The 22,559-nt window shown below is 57.0% G+C and overlaps 5 protein-coding genes and 1 pseudogene across 5 annotated transcripts, besides 8 other annotated features; all 6 read left to right on the plus strand.

The window, feature by feature from the left end:
• Nucleotides 1-17,899: part of a sequence feature (areas not merged during assembly with more than two copies in the genome that could not be assigned to a particular haplotype) that runs on past the window's edge.
• On the plus strand, nucleotides 4,486-5,133 carry Tc00.1047053509525.120 (mucin TcMUCII, putative; the record flags this gene model as incomplete). The annotated part of the gene is made up of 1 exon (XM_815715.1): nucleotides 4,486-5,133. One exon carries the CDS (start codon nucleotides 4,486-4,488, stop codon nucleotides 5,131-5,133), a length of 648 nt encoding a protein of 215 aa, XP_820808.1.
• On the plus strand, nucleotides 5,753-6,376 carry Tc00.1047053509525.130 (uncharacterized protein; the record flags this gene model as incomplete). Its single annotated transcript, XM_815716.1, has 1 exon — nucleotides 5,753-6,376. The coding sequence occupies one exon, from the start codon at nucleotides 5,753-5,755 to the stop codon at nucleotides 6,374-6,376; it is 624 nt and encodes a 207-aa protein (XP_820809.1).
• Tc00.1047053509525.150 (mucin TcMUCII, putative) lies at nucleotides 12,619-13,215 on the plus strand (the record flags this gene model as incomplete). The annotated part of the gene is made up of 1 exon (XM_815717.1): nucleotides 12,619-13,215. The coding sequence occupies one exon, from the start codon at nucleotides 12,619-12,621 to the stop codon at nucleotides 13,213-13,215; it is 597 nt and encodes a 198-aa protein (XP_820810.1).
• Nucleotides 13,426-13,482: a sequence feature (T-rich).
• Nucleotides 13,680-14,762, plus strand: Tc00.1047053509525.160 (annotated as a pseudogene).
• Nucleotides 17,900-18,204: a sequence feature (heterozygous, Esmeraldo-like haplotype).
• Nucleotides 18,205-18,617: a sequence feature (areas merged during assembly that could not be assigned to a particular haplotype. This can correspond to areas where the two haplotypes were merged or to regions with more than two copies in the genome that were merged during assembly.).
• Nucleotides 18,347-18,979, plus strand: Tc00.1047053509525.180 (mucin TcMUCII, putative; the record flags this gene model as incomplete). Its single annotated transcript, XM_815718.1, has 1 exon — nucleotides 18,347-18,979. The coding sequence occupies one exon, from the start codon at nucleotides 18,347-18,349 to the stop codon at nucleotides 18,977-18,979; it is 633 nt and encodes a 210-aa protein (XP_820811.1).
• Nucleotides 18,618-19,347: a sequence feature (heterozygous, non-Esmeraldo-like haplotype).
• Nucleotides 18,746-18,813: a microsatellite.
• Nucleotides 19,191-19,248: a sequence feature (T-rich).
• Nucleotides 19,348-22,559: part of a sequence feature (areas not merged during assembly with more than two copies in the genome that could not be assigned to a particular haplotype) that runs on past the window's edge.
• Tc00.1047053509525.190 (uncharacterized protein) lies at nucleotides 19,599-20,222 on the plus strand (the record flags this gene model as incomplete). Its single annotated transcript, XM_815719.1, has 1 exon — nucleotides 19,599-20,222. The coding sequence occupies one exon, from the start codon at nucleotides 19,599-19,601 to the stop codon at nucleotides 20,220-20,222; it is 624 nt and encodes a 207-aa protein (XP_820812.1).

The following is a 22,559-nucleotide window of genomic DNA, read 5'->3' on the forward strand; positions in this document are numbered from 1 at the left end:
GCCTCTTGGTGCGCCACACCTTGCCGTGCGAGCGCCTGTCGCTACTGGCACCAACTGCGTGGAGACCACCGCCCTCCGCGTGTGCCCACTTGCCTGCCCCAGCATGCACGTGGTGAACCTCTGCAACCTTCCATCGGCAATTGCTCACGCTGCTCACTTTTCGAGCACCATTTGTCGCCCTGGCTCTGCAGCGCCCATTGCGGGTGACCTGAACCTACACCATGAGCTGCGTGACGGTTGTTCGCCTTCAACGGCGGCAGGAGAGGACCTCGCCGCCACCCCAAGCGACATGGAGATTGAGCTGTCCGACGACCCGGCACAGGCAGCGCGGATCAGCGGCCGCCGCGTCTTGTTTCCGACGTGACTGCGCAACGCGTACTGCGTGTCTCCCACTGGACGTCCACTTGTTTGCATGGACTCGGATCACCATCTGTCATCCCACAGTGTAGGGACGGAGGACGGCATCCCGCGACAGGCAGGCATGCTGCCGCGACGGAAACATGCTGCCTTTGCCCTGCGTGCAGCTGACTGGAATGATTCCACCACGGCGTGCGAAACGCCTCTGGCCACTGTGACCACATGGCTGGAGATGCACCGATGCACCATACGAGCGGCAAGGCGCAACATCCCGTGCGGCAGCCGTGACAGCTCCACAGGAATGTGGACGGACGGAATGGAGCATGCCGAGTCCACTGCAGCGGCAGCATGCAACGCGCACACTGCCTCACCAGGAGGCAGCCTGCCCCGAGCTGAAGTTGTCCGCAAACGGGAGGACCGCAATCATGCCCTCCGCGGTGGTTTCTCCATGCTGCTGGAGGTCCGTGCGAAGCAGCTTGGTGCCCTCTCGAGCCAAGGCCTGTGATACCCCGAGGCATGGCGGCACCACGTCCCCGCTCTCTGGGATCGGCTGTGCTGCGGTACTCTTGGGCCTGCGTCTGTGCTCTGCCTCGGCAGCAGGTAGAAACGCTTGTCCGTCACACTGTCCGCGTCTCACGTGCTGCGATCCCCACAGCTGCCTGCACAGTTTGTGCTCGCGTGCCCCCTGGTGACTGGAATATGGATTGGCCCTTCACGCCGTGTGCGCCTGACTCGGCCATCCGCGACTGTTTGCCTGGCATGGCCCCTGGCCCCGGCGGCGTATTGAGTGTGTTTCTGCGCCGTCTTGTGCCCGCTGCCCGCTGCTCGCACTGAACGATGATCAACACCTCCCTCGCCGACGGCATTCTGCGAAGTTGCTGGGAAATGGGGACACCACTCCCATCCGCAGACACGGGAAGGACACACGCCGCACCGAGAGAGTTGCCGGCCCCTCCCGCTGCTCTCTGTCCTGCCAGTGGTGAGCGAAGGACTGGTTTACTGCTGCCTGTCAGCACTGCTGGCACACCACCGACGTCAGCCTGGATCCACGCCACGACGCACGGCCTCGGAGTTGGTGACGCCTGTGAGTGACGAAGCGGCACGAGGGCTGAGCGGGTGCATCGCTGTGGAGTGCGGGCGTCGCAGGGGCGTCATCCCGCGCTGCACCGTCGCCGTCGCCGCTCTCTCGCCGTCCCGATCGGCATCTCGACTGCGTTCGACACCGTTGGCGATGGGCGAGTGTTGGCCGTGCTCTGCGGGCTCCCGCGCGTGGGCCGTCGCGCCCAACGCTGGTAGCGCAATCGCCTGCGAGGCGGCTGCGTTGGGGTGAGTGCTCGCGAGCAATATTCCCGACAGCAGCTTCCCTCAGCCGTGGCAGCCCAATGCAGCGTCGTGCGGCCCCAGCTCCTCCACCGCCACGTGGATGGTCTGCTGCGCCGCCTGTACAGCATTCACTTTGCTTCGGTGTTCATGCACGCTGACGACCGCACGCTTGTTGCGTTGTGTGCGGACCTCCGTGCCTGTGGTGCGGCAATGCCAGCTGCCGTGTCCGTTGTGGCCACATGGGCTGCCGAGCACAGTCTGAGTATCAGCGCGGACAGGAGCGGTGCCACTCTGTTCTGCATCGCGTCACACCGACAGTCTGACGAGGACACGGCCGACCATCGTCTGGGCGGTGGGAAGCCACGCGTGAATTCCACCCTGTGCGCCTGCTCAGCAATGCGACTGACCGACACCTCAATTTTGTTTCGCACGTCACCGCCGCTGCAGGGCAGACCGTGCCACGCCGCCGTCAGCTGCGGCTGGGCGCAGAGGCTGGTGCGTCCCAGCACACCATGCGATCCTTTCTGGTTGGATGCGTCCACGGTGCGTTGCACCACGGCAGCGAGGCAGTCGCACCGTGTCGGCCCCCAGTCACCTCCACAGCCTGGAAGTGCGGCACGGCGACAGCTGCACATCATCGCTCGTCCCACGCGCATCAGCGAAGGATACCTCTGTCCACCTGGCCGCCAGTCCAGCACCGCTACGGAGGATTGTTGGGTTCCGCGCACCCACACGGCACGAACGCCTCACACGTCTCCGTTATATTGAGGACGTGTGTGGCGCAGTATGCTCGGAAACCACACCTTCGTCAATACCTGGGAAGGCAGCGACGACCATTCTGCTGCCGGGAGATGCCGTCCTCAAGGAACTGCGACGCGTCCGCAGCCGCATGAGGATCTCCCCGGACCACATCCGCGCCCCTCTTGTTGAGCGCCGAGTTTTAGCCCGGGACACTGTGAGCCGCAGCGGGGTGGGCGTCTTCCGGCCACGGCACGCCAAGGACGCCCTGGACGGCGTGAGACGATCGGTCCTTGAAGCGGCCTGCACCTCTCTGGGACCCGTATGACGCAGGCCGCTGGACGGACGGCGCGTTTTCGTCTCTCGCTGAGCATGCATCTGTATCCGCTGCGCTGCCACTTTACACCCCGGACAACGGAGCTCCCTGTGGGGCCTCACCGCACAGCTGCTGGCAGCCTTGCATGCACCTGCCGAGCGGAGTGTCCTGCCACTGAGCATGGCCTCGGACACTTCCCAGTTCCCCGCCTGGCAGCAGCATCCCAATCGCCCACACAAGTTACTGTTGCCACAGGCTCCCTCTCGGCGATGGAGTCACTCCGCCTTGGCCCGCTGTCGGTGCACGACGACGTCAGCGAGGAGATTTGTACCGTGCCGCATTCACTGGTGGATTGAGGTCACACAGCTGAATCCACATTTTCCCCATGACACTGCGGTATTCCACGCAACGCGACAGCGGACGCTGATGCCGTTATGGCACGATCCCTCTCGCAGGACTGCGTCACTGCCTGGCACGTGGACTTCCTTACCGCCTTCAAGAGGTTATAATGGAAGGATGTGCAGGAGGAAAAGGAAGTCGAGCACACCGCGTGAGAGGCGCCTGTCGGTGTGGCGAGGGCTCTATTCCTGGTGTTGACCCGGACATCGGTCCCCGAGTGGCGGCACTGCGCACAGGCGCGATGCGACTCCTGCCCACTCTTTGACAGGCCGCACGCGCCCTGCGGATCACAAGGAACCCTCTGTGTCGGTGGTGCCGTCCCTCCCTCACTGCGGTGACCGGCCCGCCTCTGCCTCCGCCGGAACCTCTTCCCGACGTGAGCACCGCAACTCCTTGCCGACCAGCGAGCGGCGGATTGACGTCCTCCTGCCCAACCTGCAGCAGAGTGCAATTGTCCGTCCACAGTATGAGGGCACATGCTGGACGTGCTCAGCCTGGCGTTATAATAGTTTGCGAGGGCCTCCCATGCGGATGCCACAATGGCACCACCGTCTTCTTAACAGGTGCCTCGCGCGCAGGTCGGCACCGAAGTTGCCAAGCATGCCAGCAGGCAAGACACGCAGGAAGCACAAACGCGGGTACTCGAGATGGACCAGGCTCTTCCGCCACCGCCACTAACAATATAAACACAGCGGCGCCTGGCGACAGACCACGGGAGACTCTGCCTCATCCACTGCGGGAATGCCTTCGTCGTTGGGAACTGGGACTGCGACTGTTTGTGACTGCCCCAGCCCGCACGACGGCCTGCTTGCGACGGAATACTTGCCACTTTTGTACGGACGGCCCTTGCGCTACTCACTCGTTATTTTAGCAGCATACAACCAAAACAACATAACAAGTTGCTTTGTGATGAATATTGGTTGCACTTCCCGTGGACCAACAATCCACGTGGTGTGCGGGGATCTCCTTTTTTATTGTTACTTTGCTTTTGTGTTGCTGTGTGCGCTGCGCCTTCTTGTTTGTGTGCGCACCCTCCGTGAGGGGTGCCGACACGACGGACCGCTCTCGCCGTAAGTACATGCGGTGGAGGCTTGTGTGCCGCTCCTGTTTGCTTCTCCCTCTTCCATCTGTGTGTTGGTGTTGCGGCAGGGCTGTGTGTGTGTGTGCCTGCTGCCGTGGATTGGAGTGTGTGTCGTGCGTGGTGTGCGGCGTACGGTGCATGCCTGGCTGCTGCCCTCTCCTCATGTGGTGTGCTCTCTGTGTGTGTCTGCTGCACCTCTCGTCTCCCCTGTTGCTCTCCATGTCCCTCACTGTGCAGATCAGCTCCACACCACTGAACGACCACACTCACGATGATGACGACGTGCCGTCTGCTGTGCGCCCTGTTGGTGCTTGCCCTGTGCTGCTGCCCTTCCTTGTGCGCGGGAGACACTCAGTCTCAAGCTGCCGCTTCTTCCCAGACGACCACGGCGACCACACCCCCGGCATCAGTCCCCGAGGAGAAGTCCAAACCCAAATCTAATGTTGTTGTCGTTCCACCGCCTTCACTACCAGATCCATCACACCGGGAGGCCGGTTCGACAGGGTCGTCAAGTTTGGGGTCCGTGGCAAAGCCGGGAAATGATGGCGGAGAGGGACCAGGATCTACCAGTACGGGAACGAAACCAAATGAGGTGTCCAATACGTTACAGGCAGATGGTAATAAGGGTACTACAGGGTTACCCAGTGACAAGAGACTATCCGAGGATCGGGCAAATAGGGAGTCTGAAGAACCTACCGAGGAGACCACCACTACCACCACAACAAAGGCACCAACAACGACAACAACCACCACTGCGCCAGAGGCACCAAGTACTACGACTACAGAGGCGCCATCTGTGTCGACCACCCACGCACCGTCACGTCTTCGCGAAATCGACGGCAGCCTCAGCAGCTCTGCGTGGGTGTGTGCCACGCTGGTGCTCGCCGCATCCGCGCTGGCGTACACCGCTCTGGGCTGAAGAGGTGTGTGCGGGCTGTGCGTGCCAGCACCCAACCACGGGGATTTGTGCGTGTGTGTTGTGGTTGACTGTATAAAATAAGAGGAAATAATGATTGTGTTTTGCTTCACTTGCTTCTGCTGCCGTGCTGTGTGCTCCGCGTTGTGCCCCGCATCCGTCACGTTGAACGCATCGCGGACACACTCATAAGCATGCGCACTGGAGCCCTGGGTTTGTTTTTCTTTTCTTTCTAATTTCTGTTTTTTTAATTATTGTTTTTTATTGCTTTTTAAACTTGTGGTTTGCGGGGCGGTGTGCGAGCTCTGCAGTCGTACTGATTCCATCTGTCTCGTGGTGTGTGCGCTGCTGCTGCTGGGGTGCTGCCATTTGTTGCTGCCATTTGTTGCTGTGCGTGGTGTAGCGGCCGTGTCTCCTTTTGTTTTCACATGCTATCGCAGGTTGGCTCCGCAGCGTTAGGCGACTCCACTGTTTGTGATGATGACTGGCCGTGTGCTCTGCGTCCTGTTGGCTCCTGCAGTGATGCGCAGCTGCTCGTGCGTGTGAGTGACGGCTGCTGCGACGGAGTGCGTGTGCGGCCGCGGGTGATGGCGCGGTGACTGCTGGGCACGCGGAAGCTGTGATGGCTGCGGAAGCTGGACCCGTGGCCGGTGGCTCTGAACGAAAGGGGAATGTGAACTCTGAGGACAATAGCAATCAGGAAGACGAGGAGGGTGGAGGAAGCACCGCGGGTGAGGGCCACAATCCCACCTCGGCAGGACCACTCACTGCTCCGACGAGGCAGGACCAATCCAGCAGCGACCCACTGCGAGGTAACACTTGCAATCCGTCTGGCACTGGCAGCGCGTCTGCTGCTCGGATGCGTGCAAGTGGACCGGAGTCTTTGGGCGGAGGGCACTCTGCAGGCACAACATCCCCATGCTCCGACGCATCTCAGCAGGCAGCAGGTGGAGTGCATGCTGGTGGCGGGAGGTCCTCCCAGGGCAGTCAGGCTTCGGAACAAACCGTCACGGGACAGTCACAGGTGCCAGGGACGGCGAAGGAAGCACCGCAGGGCGATGAAGGAGGAGAACCCGGAGCACAACACGAAGCCGACCAAACCACAAAAATGACTGTGGTGAACTTTTGCGCAGAAACAGCGGTGGAACAGGAGAGCCACCAGCGGGATCGCAAGATGCACCACGTCTCTATAGTGGCGAGAATGCTCGTTATTATTATTTTTCCCTGCTCTTACCGACATGTCTAGCCACACGATGTCACCAGGGTGCCGAGGAGGTGGTCGAGCAGCGACATGAGTTTTCTGCTATGAGGCAGCTGCCATTGGGAGAACCTTTCGGTGCAAAGGTCCTTCTTAATGCCCAGCCGTTGGCGCACAGCCAGAGCGTCTGTACATTCTGGAAGCAGATGGTGCAGTGTTTTCTGCGGGCTAATTGTTGCGCTTGTGGAGGCTGGCTGATCCTGCGGTAGCAGTGATTGCCTCCTGGCACTGCTGCTGCGGTGCCGATCAGCGTCTGGGTTTTGTGCGCAGCGATTCCTGTGCTGTGCGGTGCTTTTTTTGTGTGGGGAAGACCGTGTCGCAGCAATCGCGGTGGAGGTCGGGAAGCGGTGGAGGGCGTTCCGGATGAAGGCACCGACAGCGACCGATGTGGTTCGTGTGTCCCACCAGTGTGGCGTCACAGTGCGGGTATTTCTTCTTCCGACGCCGTGTGGAGGGCCGTCTCTCCACAGGCGGTGCGTCGGCCTCCCTTGTCGTCGGGGGAACAGCTTCCGTCCCGCTGCAGTGGGATCTTTGTTGGAGCGCATGAGAGCGGAGTGTTCCGGTGAGATGTTGCAGAAACGGCGTTGGTTCGTGCAATCTCTCACAGTCCAGTACAGGCGACCCCAGAGCTCGGATTCCCCGCACCTTGCTCATGCAATGTTTGTCCGTTCCTGTTGGTCGAGGGCTTTCTGAGTGATCAGGTGCTTGCCGCCTGGATCTGATGGCCTGGCGCCGCCAAGCAGGTAGTGGTGGGTGTCCTGATGCATGGTGCTACGCCACTTGTTGGTGAGCTGGGTGTTAATGCATGTCAGCAGGTCCGTGCGCTGTATGGGTGCTATTCCATGTTCCGTGTAATGTCCGGTTGCCGTGGTCTGCGTCGCATGATCTGCAGGCTCGTTAAAATGTACTCCGCAATGTTCGTAGCAAAACTGCAGCTGCACTGACCAGCCAGCACGCGTCAGCGACAAGAGACGCTGCCAGAGCCGATCCTCCGTCCAGTCGGTATGACCGCGCGGGCCCTTGGTGACGGCGGCTAGAAGAGACTGACTGTCTGTCACCACAAGCAGGGTTTTTGCCTGTGCTGGATACGATGGACACTCAGCCTTTCCATGGCCGGGAGCAGTGCACGGGATTCCGTCGTGCGGCTGCATGGGCGTGTACCGCAGTTGGTACTGACCTTCTCTATTATCTTCGAGGAATGCAGGGATGAGAGCAGTATGCCAATCCCGGCTGACTTGGGGACGTCAACACCGCCATCCGTTGCTAGTATCCACGGTCCCCAGCGATGATGTTGCGCCTTGTCGCGGTGTTGAGGATTTGGTTGCGTATAGGAACTCCGCAGCAGGGCGTTGCTGCGAGCACGACGGAGACCAAGATGACTTCACCCCTCGAGAAGGTTCCACGCCATGCCCGGTGTGGGGAGGTGAGGCGGTCTGCCTGCAGACTGTCGGACAGAACTGCACGACCGTTTCGCAGCGGTCACTCCGTTGATATCATCCGTGGCGGTGACGTCCACAAGAACCCTGGCACCGAGGAGGATGGCTACATCAATATTAGGCAGCCTAACATTGCAGGCCTCTCGTCCGTGAAAAATATTGCATTTGCTGCGCGATTGGAGCAGCGTCCACCTGACATCGTTCTTCTGCAGGAAATAAGTAACCGTGGTGACGTTGCGACGAAATTATCTGGCCATAATGACTACCTTCAGGCCCGCACTGGGCGCGGTGGTGGCGTTGCCGTTCTGGTGCGCCACTCTCCACCGTGCGAGCGCCTGTCGCTCCCTGGCACTGACCTCCTGGAGACCATTGCTGTCCGTGTATTTCCGCCAGGCTGTCCCAACATTTGCGTGGCGAATCTCTACAACCCACCCACAACAATTGGTCAATAATCCGCATCTATCAATATCGTTTGTCGCTTGGGCCCGAAGAGATTATCGCGGGTGACCTGAATTTACATCGTGAACTCTGGGACAGTCATATGTACCATCAACGACTGGAGGCGATAATTTCGCCGCTGTTCTAATCGATATGGATTTTGGGCTGGCAAATGACCCGACACAGGCAACACGGATCACACATCGTAATGCCTCGTCCCCTGACGTGACTGCGTACTGCGCCCTACGCATCTCCCACTGGACATTCGCCCATTACATAAACTCGGACCACTGCTGAATATCTTACTTGGTAGAGATGGATGATGGCACTCCACGACTAGCAAACACGCTGCCTTGACGGAAGGAAGCCACCTTTGCCCTGCGTAAAGCGGATTGGCCTGCTTTTACATCGGTGTGTGAAACCCTCCTTGCCACCGCGCCCACATGGTTGGATCCTCGCGGAGGCATCTTACGAGCAGCTGAGCACCATATCCCGCGCGGCAGCCGTGACAGCTCCAAAAAAGACATGGACACACGAAATGGAACAAGCCGAGTCCGCCGCCGAAGCAGCACACGAAGCACACACATTGCCTCACCTGGAGACAGCCTACTTTGAGCCGAATGTACCCGAAAAAAGGGAGGAACGAAATCAAGCCTTACGCCGTTGCTTCGCTGTGCTTCTGGAAGCCCGCGCGAAAAGACGTGGAGCCTCACCCAGCCCGAGGTGGCGATATCTTCACGGCATGGCGGCGCCGCACCCTCATCCTCTGGAATCGGTTGTGCTCCGCACTGAACTTGGCCGCGTATGCGCCCTGCCTCGGCAACAGGCAAATCTGCTTGTCCGTCATTTTGTGCGGTTTCACGTGCCATACCGCCTTATACTGCTGCTGCTGCTCGCTGCACTCCTTTGGTTCCTGGTGGCTGGGAAATGGATCGGCCTTTCCCGCCGTATGAAATTGACGTGACCATCCGTGACTCTTTGCTTGGCTCAGCCCCTGGCCCCGGCGACATGTTGAATGAATTCCTGCACCGTCTCGTGCCCGTTACGCGTGGCACACTTAGAACGATGATCCACAACTCCTTCGCAAACGGCAGCCTGCGTGGCTCCTGGAAAATGGGAGACGCTATTCCTATTCCCAAGCCTGGGAAGGATCCATGCCGCCCAGAGAGTCACAGACCTATCACGCCACTCCCTGTTTTACCAAAGTTAACCGAAGGAGTGATTCACCGCCGTCTGTCAGCGTTATTGCCGCACCACCCACGTCAATTTCGGATTTACACCTCCGCGTTCTACGTCGGACGTGGTGGCACTTGTTATCGATAAATTACTCGTGGATTGAATGAGTTTGGCATTGTGGAGTATGAGCGCCCTGGAGACGACGCCCCACACGACACGCTCGTCGCCATCGCTCGCTCGTAGTTTTGATTGATTTTTTGACTGCGTTCGACACCACTGACCATGGGAATTTATTCTGCATGCTTGACAGACTTCCGTGCCTTGGCCCTCGAACCAAACGCTGGCTGCACAACTACCTGCGGGGCCGCTATGTTAGGGTATGCACTCGCGAACAGCACTCCCGGAAACAACTCGCCTCAGCTGGAGTACTGCAAGGCGGCGTCCCGGGACCCCAACTCTTCCTCTACTGTGTGGATGGTCTGCTGCGCCGCCTGGGCAGCATCTATTCTACCTCCGCATTCATGTACGCTGACGAACACACACTTGTTGCCTCAGGTGCGGACATCCATGCCTGTGCTGCGGCAATGCGACCGCTCTTGTCTCTTGTGGCCACATGGGCTGCCGAGCACGGCCTAAAAATCAACGTCGCTAAGAGCGAAGCTGCTCTATTCTACATCTCTTCACACACACACGGTCTGACGAGGACATGGTCGATCTCCATCTTGTTAGCGGGAACCTACGTATTCAGTCATTCCCAGTGCGCTTACTGGGCAACACGTTCGATCGACTTCTTAATTTTGTTACGCATGCTTCCACCGCTTCAAAGAGGGCCATGCCACGCCGCTATCAGCCGCGACTGGTCGCAGAGGCGGGCGCGTCCCATCACACCATGCGATCCTTTTTGATTGGGTACGTTAATGGTGTGCTATTTCATAATGGCGAGGCAATTGTCCCGTGACTCGCCCCCACTCACCTCCATAATATGGAAGTACGGTACCGCGACGGTAGCAAAACATTCTTTGCCTGAGCGCATCTACGGAAGACACATCTGTCTATTTGGAAGCCAATATTCTTCCGCTCCGTAAGATACTTTGGCGTCGTGCACTCACACAATACGAACGCTGTATACGCCTCTATGATCACGAGGATTTGCGTTCCCTTATCTACTCGGAACCTATGCCGCCGTCCATGCATGGGAAGGCAGCGACATCGATCCCGCTTCCGAGAGATGCTGTTATTAATGGATTGCTACGCGTCTGTGAAATTATTGGGACACCCCACAACCACATTCGTGCGCCCCTTGCCCAACATCGAATTTTTCCCTGAGACACTGTGATCTGCAAAAAAGTGAGATTTTATCAGCCACTGTTTGCCAAAGACGCCTCTGAAGATGTCAGGCGCACGGCTTTTGATTCTGCTCACTCCTCTTTGTGGGATTGTGACTTTGAATTGTGGACGGACGGTTCTTTATTTCTCGCTGCACTCGCATCTGGATCCGCTGCGCTATTATATGACTCCACCACGACAAATGATCTCCCTGTGGAGGTACATCGTGCAGCAGCTGGCAGCCTCGCATGCTCATATAGGGCAGACTGCCCTGCGATCGAAAATGTTTTTGGACATCTCATACCTCCTTGTCTGGGAACATCCCAATCGCCCACACGAATGCTGGAGGAAACGGACTCCCTCTCGGCAATTGAGGCACCCCGCGTTGCCCACCGACCGTGCGAGACCGCGTTACTGAGTAAATTTGGATTATGCTGCTTTCCTTGGTGGAGCGAGGTCACCCTGTGGATTTTATATTTTCCCATCACACTGCGGTATTCCACGCAATGAGGCCGCCGACGACGAAGTCACGATTGCACGATCCCTCTTGCAGGAGTGCGTCACTGCCTGGCACGTGGACTTCCTTACCGCCGTCAAGAGGTTATAATGGAAGGATGTGCAGGAGGAAAAGGAAGGCGCGCACACCGCGTGACAGGCGCCTGTCGGTGTGGCGAGGACTCTATTCCTGGTGTTGACCCGGACATCGGTCCCCGAGTGGCGGCACTGCGCACAGGCGCGATGCGACTCCTGCCCACTCTTCGACAGGCCTGCACGCGCCCTGCGGATCACAAGGAACCCTCTATGTCGGTGGTGCCGTCCCTCCCTCACTGCGGTGACCGGCCCGCCTCTGCCTCCGCCGGAACCTCTTCCCGACGTGAGCACCGCAACTTCTTGCCGACCAGCGAGCGGCGGATTGACGTCCTCCTGCCCAACCGGCGGCAGAGTGCACTTGTCCGTCCACAGTATGAGGGCACATGCCCGACGTGCTCAGCCTGGCGTTATAATAGTTTGCGAGGGCCTCCCATGCGGATGCCACAATGGCGCCACCGTCTTCTTAACAGGTGCCTCGCGCGCAGGTCGCCACCGAAGTTGCCAAGCATGCCAGCAGGCAAGACACGCAGGAAGCACAAACGCGGGTACTCGAGATGGACCAGGCTCTTCCGCCACCGCCTCATCACGGACGCCACGGGCTGCTGATCCCCCGACGGACCACGGGAGACTGTGCCTCATCCACTGCGGGAATGCCCTCGTCGTTGGGAACTGGGACTGCGACTGTGTGGGACTGCCCCAGCATGCACGACGGCCTGTTTGCGACGGAATACTTGCCACTTTTGTACGGACGGCCTTGCGCTACTCACTCGTTATTGTAGCAGCATACAACCAAAACAAGATAATAAGCTGCTTTGTGATGAATATTGGCTGCACTTCCCGTGGACCAACAATCCACGTTGTGTGCGAGGATCTCCTTTTTTTATTGTTACTATGCTTTTGTGTTGCTGTGTGCGCTGCACCTTCTTGTGTGTGTGCGCACCCTCCGTGAGGGGTGCAGACGCGACGGACCGCTCTCGCCGTATGTGCATGCGGTGCAGCCTTGTGTGCCGCTCCTGTTTGCTTCTCCCTCTTCCATCTGTGTGTTGGTGTTGCGGCAGGGCTGCGTGTGTGTGTGTGCCTGCTGCCGTGGATTGGAGTGTGTGTCGTGCGTGGTGTGCGGCGTACGGTGCATGCCTGGCTGCTGCCCTCTCCTCATGTGGTGTGCCTTCTGTGTGTGTCTGCCGCACCTCTCGTCTCCCCTGTTGCTCTCCATGTCCCTCACTGTGCAGATCAGCTCCACACCACTGAACGACCACACTCACGATGATGATGACGTGCCGTCTGCTGTGCGCCCTGTTGGTGCTTGCCCTGTGCTGCTGCCCGTCCGTGTGCGCTGCGCTGGATACGCCTGAAAAGCCTCCAAACACAACTACGACGACTACATCACAGGCACCTGACCCTACAAAGTCTGGGCTTGGAGATGATGTAAACACCACCAGTCTATCGCTCTCTTTGCCAGGGTCGCCAAGTAAGGAGCCCGTTGTGGAACGCGGAAAAACTGTTGGAGGGGAAGAAGGTTTGACCGGTCAAGAAGCGCCAACAGTTACGGAAGATACGAAAGAAGTTAAGAACGGCACGACTGGGCCAAGAAGTGGCAACAACCCACCCGCAAAACAAACAAATGAGGAGTCTGAAGCTTCAGCTCAGACAACGACCACGACGACCACTACAACACATGCACCAAGTACTACGACTACAGAGGCGCCAGCCACTACCACGACTACAGAGGCGCCAGCTGTGTCGACCACCCGCACACCGTCACGTCTTCGCGAAATCGACGGCAGCCTTGTCAGCTCTGCGTGGGTGTGTGCCCCGCTGGTGCTCGCCGCATCCGCGCTGGCGTACACCGCTGTGGGCTGAAGAATTGTGTGCGGGCTGTGCGTGCCAGCACCCAACCGCGGGGTTTGTGCGTGTGTGTTGTGGTTCACTGTATAAAATAAGAGAAAATAATGGTTGTGTTTTGCTTCACTTGCTTCTGCTGCCGTGCTGTGTGCTCCGCGTTGTGCCCCGCATCCGTCACGTTGAACGCATCGCGGACACACTCATACGTATGCGCACTGGAGCCCTGGGTTTGTTTTTCTTTTCTTTTTAATTTCTGTTTTTTAATTATTGTTTTTTATTGCTTTTTAAACTTCTGGTTTGCGGTGCGGTGTGCGAGCTCTGCAATCGTACTGATTCCATCTGTCTCGTGGTGTGTGCGCTGCTGTTGCTTTGCTGCCATTTGCTGCTGTGCGTGGTTTAGCGGCTGTGTTTATCTTTTTGCTTCCCTCTCCGTTGACGGGGAGTTAGTTTGTGCTGAAGGCTGCACGCAAGTGACAGGAGTGATGGCGATGATGACTGGCCGTGTGCTGCTGGTGTGTGCCCTCTGCGTGCTGTGGTGCGGTGACGAGGGTGTGGGATCTCCTGCTGGTGGTGCTGGCGGTTTACTTGGGAATGGTGGTAAAGGTGCGGTGGAGACTACTGATAATTCAACGTCAGCACCAGACGGCTCAGATCTAACAAAAGGTTTGCCCAAAGTTAATCAATCAACAGAAACATCTACAGGAAAATCTTTGGAAGTAGACGAAGTTAATGCTGAACAACAGGATGTTGCTCCTGAAGTGGAGGATGAAGATGGAAGCCCTTCAGACCATTTAGAAGAATCATTAAAAGATGATCCAGATCAAGGAAAAACAAAGCCAGAAATACAAAATAAAGGACAGGAAGGAAGACAAACGCCACAATCGCAAGTAACTGTACCACAGTAACCGCAGCCACTATTACATCAGTCACAACCGCTACCGCCATCAGCGCCTCAGCCAAAACCTTCTGCTTCAGAAAAGGGTGAAGGTGTTGGCGAGAACAATACGGGTGGAGAAGGTCAGCCCTCATTGAGAGTAGAAAATAAGGGAAACGAGGATCCAAAGAACCCCAGAAAAGGAAACTCATTAAATGATCCAGGTAAAGAATCAGAAAACAGTGAACAGGTTCAAACGACAGTGCCAAACACAGTACCGCCGGAGCACAAAACCCAAAATGGAATGTTAACTCCGGAACAAATGACGAATGAAAGCCAAAGCACGGATACATCCACGAACCTACCCGAAATACAAAAGGAAAATAAGGAATATCCTGCCTCTACGGAAGTTACGGCGCAGAGTACATCAACTGGCAGTCAAGAACAAGAAGCTGAGCCATCTACAAGCGAAGAACCTTCCCCTTTTGAGGAAGAACAATCCACAGGGACGAAGACAACCGAGGATGCTCGAACTCCGGATGCTGCGGCGATAGAAAAAAGCCAAACCGGCGATAATGAAAAGGTTGGCGACAGTGACGGCAGCACCACAGTTTCCCACACCACTTCCTCTTTTTTGCTTCTTCTTCTTGTTGTTGCGTGTGCGGCTGCGGCTGCGGTGGTGGCCGCGTGAGAGTGAGTGAGAGAGCGCCATGCACCGCCCGCACACACACTCGTCCTTCACTCACTCTCTGTGTGTGTCCCCTTGCATGGACTCTCGCCCTCACCTCATCCCACGAAGCACACACATAATGTACCCATTGTATATATTGCATGCACACCCATGCAGGCCCGTTGGTGCTCTCTTTTGCACGACACGCACCGCTGCCGTCCTGCCTGGCTGCATGGGCGGAGCACCGTAACTGTTTCTGTTTTGTTTTTATTGCATTGAGTGGGCGACCTCTCTCTCTCTCTCCCTGTGTGTGTGTTTTGCTTTACGGGAGCAATGAGAGTGTGTGCGCTGGTCGTCCCACGCTTCGGCTTTTTGTTTTGTTTTCTGTTTTTCTTCTTTGAGTCTCTGCTTGTGTTGTGGGTGCACGCACCGATTGCACTTTTATTGATTGGTGGGTTGCTTTTTGGACGCCTGATTTTTTTTTTTGCATTCTTATACGGTTTCTCTCTTGTTATTAGTGTGTCAGCCCCTTGTGTCTTTGGCAAGCCACCAATTGCTCTCCTCCAAATACACCTTGCGTCAGTTGATCTACGTCACCCCGCGGCCTGCAGCGCTTCTTGTGCTGCTGTTGATGTTGCCTGCGATGTGATTTGCCGGCGGATGTCTTGCTGTCAGCCTGACGTATCCCTGTTTTCTTGTCGATGTGGTGCCTGCCGACAACGCGCGGCAACTCCGGTTGTGGTGAGGGTCGTGCGTCTCAAAGCGCAGGATGCGTCGCGGGTGTGCAGCCTCGCTTGTAAGCACCGATGGGTGTCTGTCCCCGTGAAGACGTCATCAACGGCCCCGGAGGACAGCAGGAGGCACTGCGGCATTTTTTTGTGTTCCACAGCGACTTTATTGGACGGTACTTTTGCTTTACAGCACTTGGGGCGTTTGTGGGAGAAGGTGGGAGGGTTGAGGGCATGAGGACTGAATTCATTTGAGCGGCTGCGTTCCGTTGACTTGCGGCCAGTCGTGGCACTCTTTTGGGGTCTGGCCGCCCGTCTCTTTTTTTTACTTCCCGTTGCAGGATGTGGAGGCCACTGATCCGAGGAACATTTGTTTGACCAAGTGTGAGCCGCTGCCGTGCGTGGTGCATGGAGTGACGACTACTTCTGTTTGGCGTGTCGAGGTGTGTCGGAATGATGTTTGGATGACTTGTGAGGGGTGTTGTTTGTAGTTTTGTGTGTCTTCTCTGGTGGAGCCGACATGTGTGCGGGGATTGTGGCATTGCTGGCTGGCAGTTCCCCGTCACTTTTCAGCATTTCTGGATGTGCTGAGGAATGACGGCTGGCGAACAGCGTGTTGTTGCTGCTGGTGGGAATAAGTGCATCAGGAATAGGCCATTTTCTCTTTTCCGTGCTGGAGCCGATGAACTGGCACGAGGGCACCGGCTGCAGGCTGCCTGCCAGCACGTGTGAGCAGCGGATGCATGCACACACAGACGCTCATCGCAATGGCTTGTGCGATCACAGTGGCCTTTTGTGGCGTGCTTTTATGGACGTCAGCCCATCGAAGAATGTGTGAAGCAAACGGCTGCCTGCACACGAGGAAAATAAGTGCGTGCACTGTGCCGTGTTTCAGTGTCGATGGCAGAGCGGCAGGAAGCCCGTGCTGGCAACTGAGATCTTTGCGTCGCGAGGGATGTCGGTGTTGATTTTGGATTGTCGAGGGAGAAATGATTTTGCTGCTGCCCGTGTGTGTGGCCACTCCGGCAGAGGGCGGACACAAAAGGGAGGGATGCAGGCGCTGCGTGTGTATGTGCAGGTGCCATGCAAAAACGTCACAACAAACATGCTGCGACTCGGTGACCCTCACATCGCTGTGGTCCTCACGAGCGGCCCAGGCACGGCACACACCGATGCGCTTAGTGGACGGAGTGAGGCATCTTTTGAGGCGCTGCAGGGAACAGGATGTGTTGACGCAGCCACGACGTGCATGGAGTGTCACGATGGCACAGTCAGCTGTGGCTGGTGGAATATTTACTTCTCGGAGGCAACAGAGAGAGAGAGCTGCACCTGCTGCTGGGGTCGTTGCTGCCTTTTGTGGCCTCCCATGCCGATTATTGTCTGTCCGCTGATCATGGGTGGCATGCCTCCACTAGTGACGTCGTCTGCAGGCATTTCACAGCACCAGTGAAACACACATCACGTCGCATGCTTTGGCTGTGGATATGGTGTCGTGCATGCAGCCGGCATTATTTTGCCCGACTCCTTTTCCTGCTCTGCGACAAATAGATGCGTCGCCGCCCGAGTCATTCACTGCAGCTCCGTGTGCTGTGCTGCCAGCACAATACTCTCTTGTTGTCTGGCGCCTGGCTGACAGTCAAATACCACTGCGTTGGGACATGCAAGGATGTGGACTGCCGCTCACGGTGTTGGGCACCGCTGTTTGGATGCGGCGGCCACACGAGCGGATGTATTGTGGCACAATCAAATGCGTGAAATACACGGAGTCACAGCGGCTGCAATAATATTGACGGTGTGGCACCACGGGGAATGTGTGAGGGGGTGATGCATGATGAATCACAGCGGGCGGCATGCGAGGGAAGTGCACCGCGACGGAGCGTCATCCCGCCCTCAGCCTGCAGGGGAATGTGCACCCACAAAATATATGGACGAGACACCACCAAACAGACATGCCCTTCCATGCACCAATAAATAAGAGCGAAGGTGCGTTCTGGTGCGTGGGAGTCCACTCACATATTTTCATTTCCACCGCAATAAACGGTGAGGAATCATGTGCCACAGCAACGAAAGAATAAATAAAAACATCTATTGCAGCACCTTACCAGCGAAAAGCAGGAACAACACAAACCGAATTATTGGCTGCACCAACACAAGAAAAAAATGCACAAGAGGAAAAAAAACAAATTGTGTACCCTGCGGAAGTCCCAACACACGATCCAGGCATGAAGGTTTGTACTCCACAAAAAATCAAAAACAACAAAACATATGCACACATCTGCCAACATCCAAACGGAAACACAATAGATGTTTGCTTGCATTATTCCATTCCTTGCGCTTGTTTTTATGTGTGGGGCTGCTGCGGTGGTGGCCGTGCCTGCATGAAGTGGAGTGCGATGAATGTGGGCGAAGGCCTACGGCAACTGAACTGTTTTTGTGATGAATATTGGTTGCACTTCCCGTGGACCAACAATCCGCGTGGTGTGCGGGGATCTCCTTTTTATTGTTACTATGCTTTTGTGTTGCTGTGTGCGCTGCACCTTCTTGTGTGTGTGCGCACCCTCCGTGAGGGGTGCCGACACGACGGACCGCTCTCGCCGCATGCACATGCGGTGGAGCCTTGTGTGCCGCTCCTGTTTGCTTCTCCCTCCTCCATCTGTGTGTTGTGTTGCGGCAGGGCTGCGTGTGTGTGTGCCTGCTGCCGTGGATTGGAGTGTGTGTCGTGCGTGGTGTGCGGCGTACGGTGCATGCCTGGCTGCTGTCCTCTCCTCATGTGGTGTGTCCTCTGTGTGTGTCTGCCGCACCTCTCCTCTCCCCTGTTGCTCTCCATTCCCCTCACTGTGCAGATCAGCTCCACACCACTGAACGACCACACTCACGATGATGATGACGTGCCGTCTGCTGTGCGCCCTGTTGGTGCTTGCCCTGTGCTGCTGCCCATCCGTGTGTGCGTCAGGGGATGAGCCTGAAGGCTCTTCCAAAACGACCACGAAGAATACAACACAGCCACCAGTTACTAATGACAAGGCTAATATTCAAGCTGTTGGAAAAGTCGTCGGTCAATCGTCCCTCCAACTAGAGGGAGCGCAGGGGAAAGGTCACTCAGGACCGTCTGCACCACCAGTGACTAATCCGGCTGTGAAACCAGAAGATGACGGAGCGGGACAGAGTACGACCGGTACTTCACAGGCGGATGGTAACGATGGTACGACAGGGTCACAAGGTAGCACGGGACAACCCGCGGATCAAGCAAATGGGAATGCCGAAGGTGGTGTTGACACGACCACTACGACCACTACGACCACGACCACCACAACAAAGGCACCAACCACGACGACGACTACCACTGCGCCAGAGGCACCAAGTACTACGACTACAGAGGCGCCAGCTGTGTCGACCACCCGCGCACCGTCAGGTCTTCGCGAAATCGACGGCACCCTCAGCAGCTCTGCGTGGGTGTGTGCCCCGCTGGTGCTCGCCGCATCCGCGCTGGCGTACACCACTCTGGGCTGAAGAGGTGTGTGCGGGCTGTGCGTGCCAGCACCCAACCGCGGGGATTTGTGCGCGTGTGTTGTGGTCCACTGTATAAAATAAGAGGAAATAATGATTGTGTTTTGCTTCACTTGCTTCTGCTGCCGTGCTGTGTGCTCCGCGTTGTGCCCCGCATCCGTCACGTTGAACGCATCGCGGACGCACTCATAAGCATGCGCACTGGAGCCCTGGGTTTGTTTTTTTTTTCTTTTTAATTATTGTTTTTTAATTATTGTTTTTTATTGCTTTTTAAACTTCTGGTTTGCGGTGCGGTGTGCGAGCTCTGCAATCGTACTGATTCCATCTGTCTCGTGGTGTGTGCGCTGCTGCTGCTGGGGTGCTGCCATTTGTTGCTGTGCGGTGGCTGTGCGTGGTTTAGCGGCTGTGTCTCTCCTATTGTTTTTCACATGCTATCGCAGGTTGGCTCCGCAGCGTTAGGCGAATCCACTGTTCGTGATGATGACTGGCCGTGTGCTCTGCGTCCTGTTGGCTCCTGCAGTGATGCGCAGCTGCTCGTGCGTGTGAGTGACGGCTGCTGCGACGGGGTGCGTGTGCGGCCGCGGGTGATGGCGCGGTGGCTGCTGGGCACGCGGAAGCTGTGATGGCTGCGGAAGGTGGACCCGTGGTCGGTGGCTCTGGACGAAAGGGGAATGTGAACTCTGAGGACAATAGCAATCAGGAAGACGAGGAGGGTGGAGGAAGCACCGCGGGTGAGGGCCACAATCCCACCTCGGCAGGACCACTCACTGCTCCGACGAGGCAGGACCAATCCAGCAGCGACCCACTGCGAAGTAACACTTGCAATCTGTCCGGCACTGGCAGCGCGTCTGCTGCTCGGATGCGTGCAAGTGGACCGGAGTCTTTGGGCGGAGGGCACGCTGCAGGCACAGCATCCCCACGCTCCGACGCATCTCAGCAGGCAGCAGGTGGAGTGCATGCTGGTGGCGGGAGGACCTCCCAGGGCAGTCAGGCTTCGGAACAAACCGTCATGGGACAGTCACAGGTGCCAGGGACGGCGAAGGAAGCACCGCAGGGCGATGAAGGAGGAGAACCCGGAGCACAACACGAAGCCGACCAAACCACAAAAATGACTGTGGTGAATTGTTGCGCAAAAACAGCGGTGGAAGAGGAGAGCCGCCAGCGGGATCGCAAGATGCACCACGTCTCTATAGTGGCGGGAATGCTCATTATTATTATTATTCCGTGCTCTTACCGACCTGTCTAGCCACACGATGTCACCAGGGTGCCGAGGAGGTGGTCGAGCAGCGACATGAGTTTCCTGCTATGAGGCAGCTGCCATTGGGAGAACCTTTCGGTGCAAAGGTCCTTCTTAATGCCCAGCCGTTGGCGCACAGCCAGAGCGTCTGTACATTCTGGAATCAGATGGTGCAGTGTTTTCTGCGGGCTAATTGTTGCGCTTGTGGAGGCTGGCTGATCCTGCGGTAGCAGTGATTGTCTTCTGGCACTGCTGCTGCGGTGCCGATCAGCGTCTGAGTTTTGTGCGCAGCGATATTTGTGCTGTGCGGTGCTTTTTTTTGTGTGGGGAAGACCGTGTCGCAGCAATCGCGGTGGAGGTTGGGAAGCGGTGGAGGGCGTTCCGGATGAAGGCACCGACAGTGACCGATGTGGTTCTTGTGTCCCACCAGTGTGGCGTCACAGTGCGGGAATTTCTTCTTCCGACGCCGTGTGGAGGGCCGTCTCTCCACAAGCGGTGCGTCGGCCTCCCTTGTCGTCGGGGGAACAGCTTCCGTCCCGGTGCAGTGGGATCGTCGTTGGAGCGCATGAGAGCGGAGTGTTCCGGTGAGATGTTGCAGAAACGGCGTTGGTTCGTGCAGTCTCTCACAGTCCAGTACAGGCGACCCCAGAGCTCGGATTCCCCGCACTCTGCTCATGCAGTGTTTATCCGTTCCTGTTGGTTGAGGGCTTCCTGAGTAATCAGGTGCTTGCCGCCTGGATCTGATGGCCTGGCGCCGCCAAGCAGGTAGTGGTGGGTGTCCTGATGCATGGTACTACGCCACTTGTTGGTGAGCTGGGTGTTAATGCATGTCAGCAGGTCCCTGCGCCATATGGGTGCTATTCCATGTTCCGTGTATTGCCCGGTTGCCGTGGTCTGCGTCTAATGATCTGCAGGCTCGTTAACATGTACTCCGCGATGTTTGTAACAAAACTGCAGCTGCACGGACCAGCCAGCACGCGTCAGTGACAAGAGACGCTGCCAGATCCGATCCTCCGTCCAGTCGGTGTGGCTGCGCGGGCCCTTGGTGACGGCGGCTAGAAGGGAATGACTGTCTGTAACCACAAGCAGGGTTTTTGCCTGTGTTGGATACGAGGGATAATCAGCATTTCCATGGCCGGGAGCAGTGCACTGGACTCCGTCGTGCGGCTGCATGGGCGTGTGCCGCATTTGGTACTGGCCTTTTCTATTATCTTCGAGGAATGCAGGGATGAGAGCAGTATGCCAATCGCTGCTGAATTGGGAATGTCAACACCGCCATCCGTTGCGAGTATCCACGGTCCCCAGCGATGATGTTGCGCCTTGTCGCGGTGTTGAGGCTTTGGTTGCGTATAGGAACTCCGCAGCAGGGCGTTGCTGCGAGCACGACGGAGACCAAGGTGACTTCACCCCTCGAGAAGGTTCCGCGCCATGCCCGGTGTGGGGAGGTGAGGCGGTCTGCCTGCAGACTGTCGGACAGAACTGCACGACCGTTTCGCAGCGGTCACTCCGTTGATATCACCCGTGGCGGTGACGTCCACAAGAACCATGGCCCGAGGTGGATGGCTTCATCAATATTAGGCAGCTTAACATTGCAGGCCTCTCGTCCGTGAAAAATATTGCATTTGCTGCGCGATTGGAGCAGCGTCCACCTGACATCGTTCTTCTGCAGGAAATAAGTAACCGTGGTGACGTTGCGACGAAATTATCTGGCCATAATGACTACCTTCAGGCCCGCACTGGGCGCGGTGGTGGTGTTGCCGTTCTGGTGCGCCACTCTCCACCGTGCGAGCGCCTGTCGCTCCCTGGCACTGACCTCCTGGAGACCATTGCTGTCCGTGTATTTCCGCCAGGCTGTCCCAACATTTGCGTGGCGAATCTCTACAACCCTCACACAACAATTGGTCAATAATACGCATTTATCAATATCGTTTGTCGCTTGGGCCCGAAGCGATTATCGCGGGTGACCTGAATTTACATTGTGAACTCTGGTACAGTCATATATAACATCAACGACTGGAGGCGATAATTTCGCCGCTGTTCTAATCGATATGGATTTTGGGCTGGCAAATGACCCGGCGCAGGCAACACGGATCACACATCGTAATGCCTCGTCCCCTGACGTGACTGCGTATTGCGCTCTACGCATCTCCCACTCGACATTCGCCCCTTACATAAACTCGGACCACTGCTTAATATCTTACTTGGTAGAGATGGATGATGGCACTCCACGACTAGCAAACACGCTGCCTTGACGGACGAAAGCCACCTTTGCCCTGCGTAAAGCGGGTTGGCCTGCTTTTACATCGTTGTGTGAAACCCTCCTTGCCACCGCGTCCACATGGTTGG

Source organism: Trypanosoma cruzi, genomic scaffold (assembly GCF_000209065.1).
Source record: "Trypanosoma cruzi strain CL Brener 1047053516095 genomic scaffold, whole genome shotgun sequence".
Taxonomy (NCBI): domain Eukaryota; phylum Euglenozoa; class Kinetoplastea; order Trypanosomatida; family Trypanosomatidae; genus Trypanosoma; species Trypanosoma cruzi.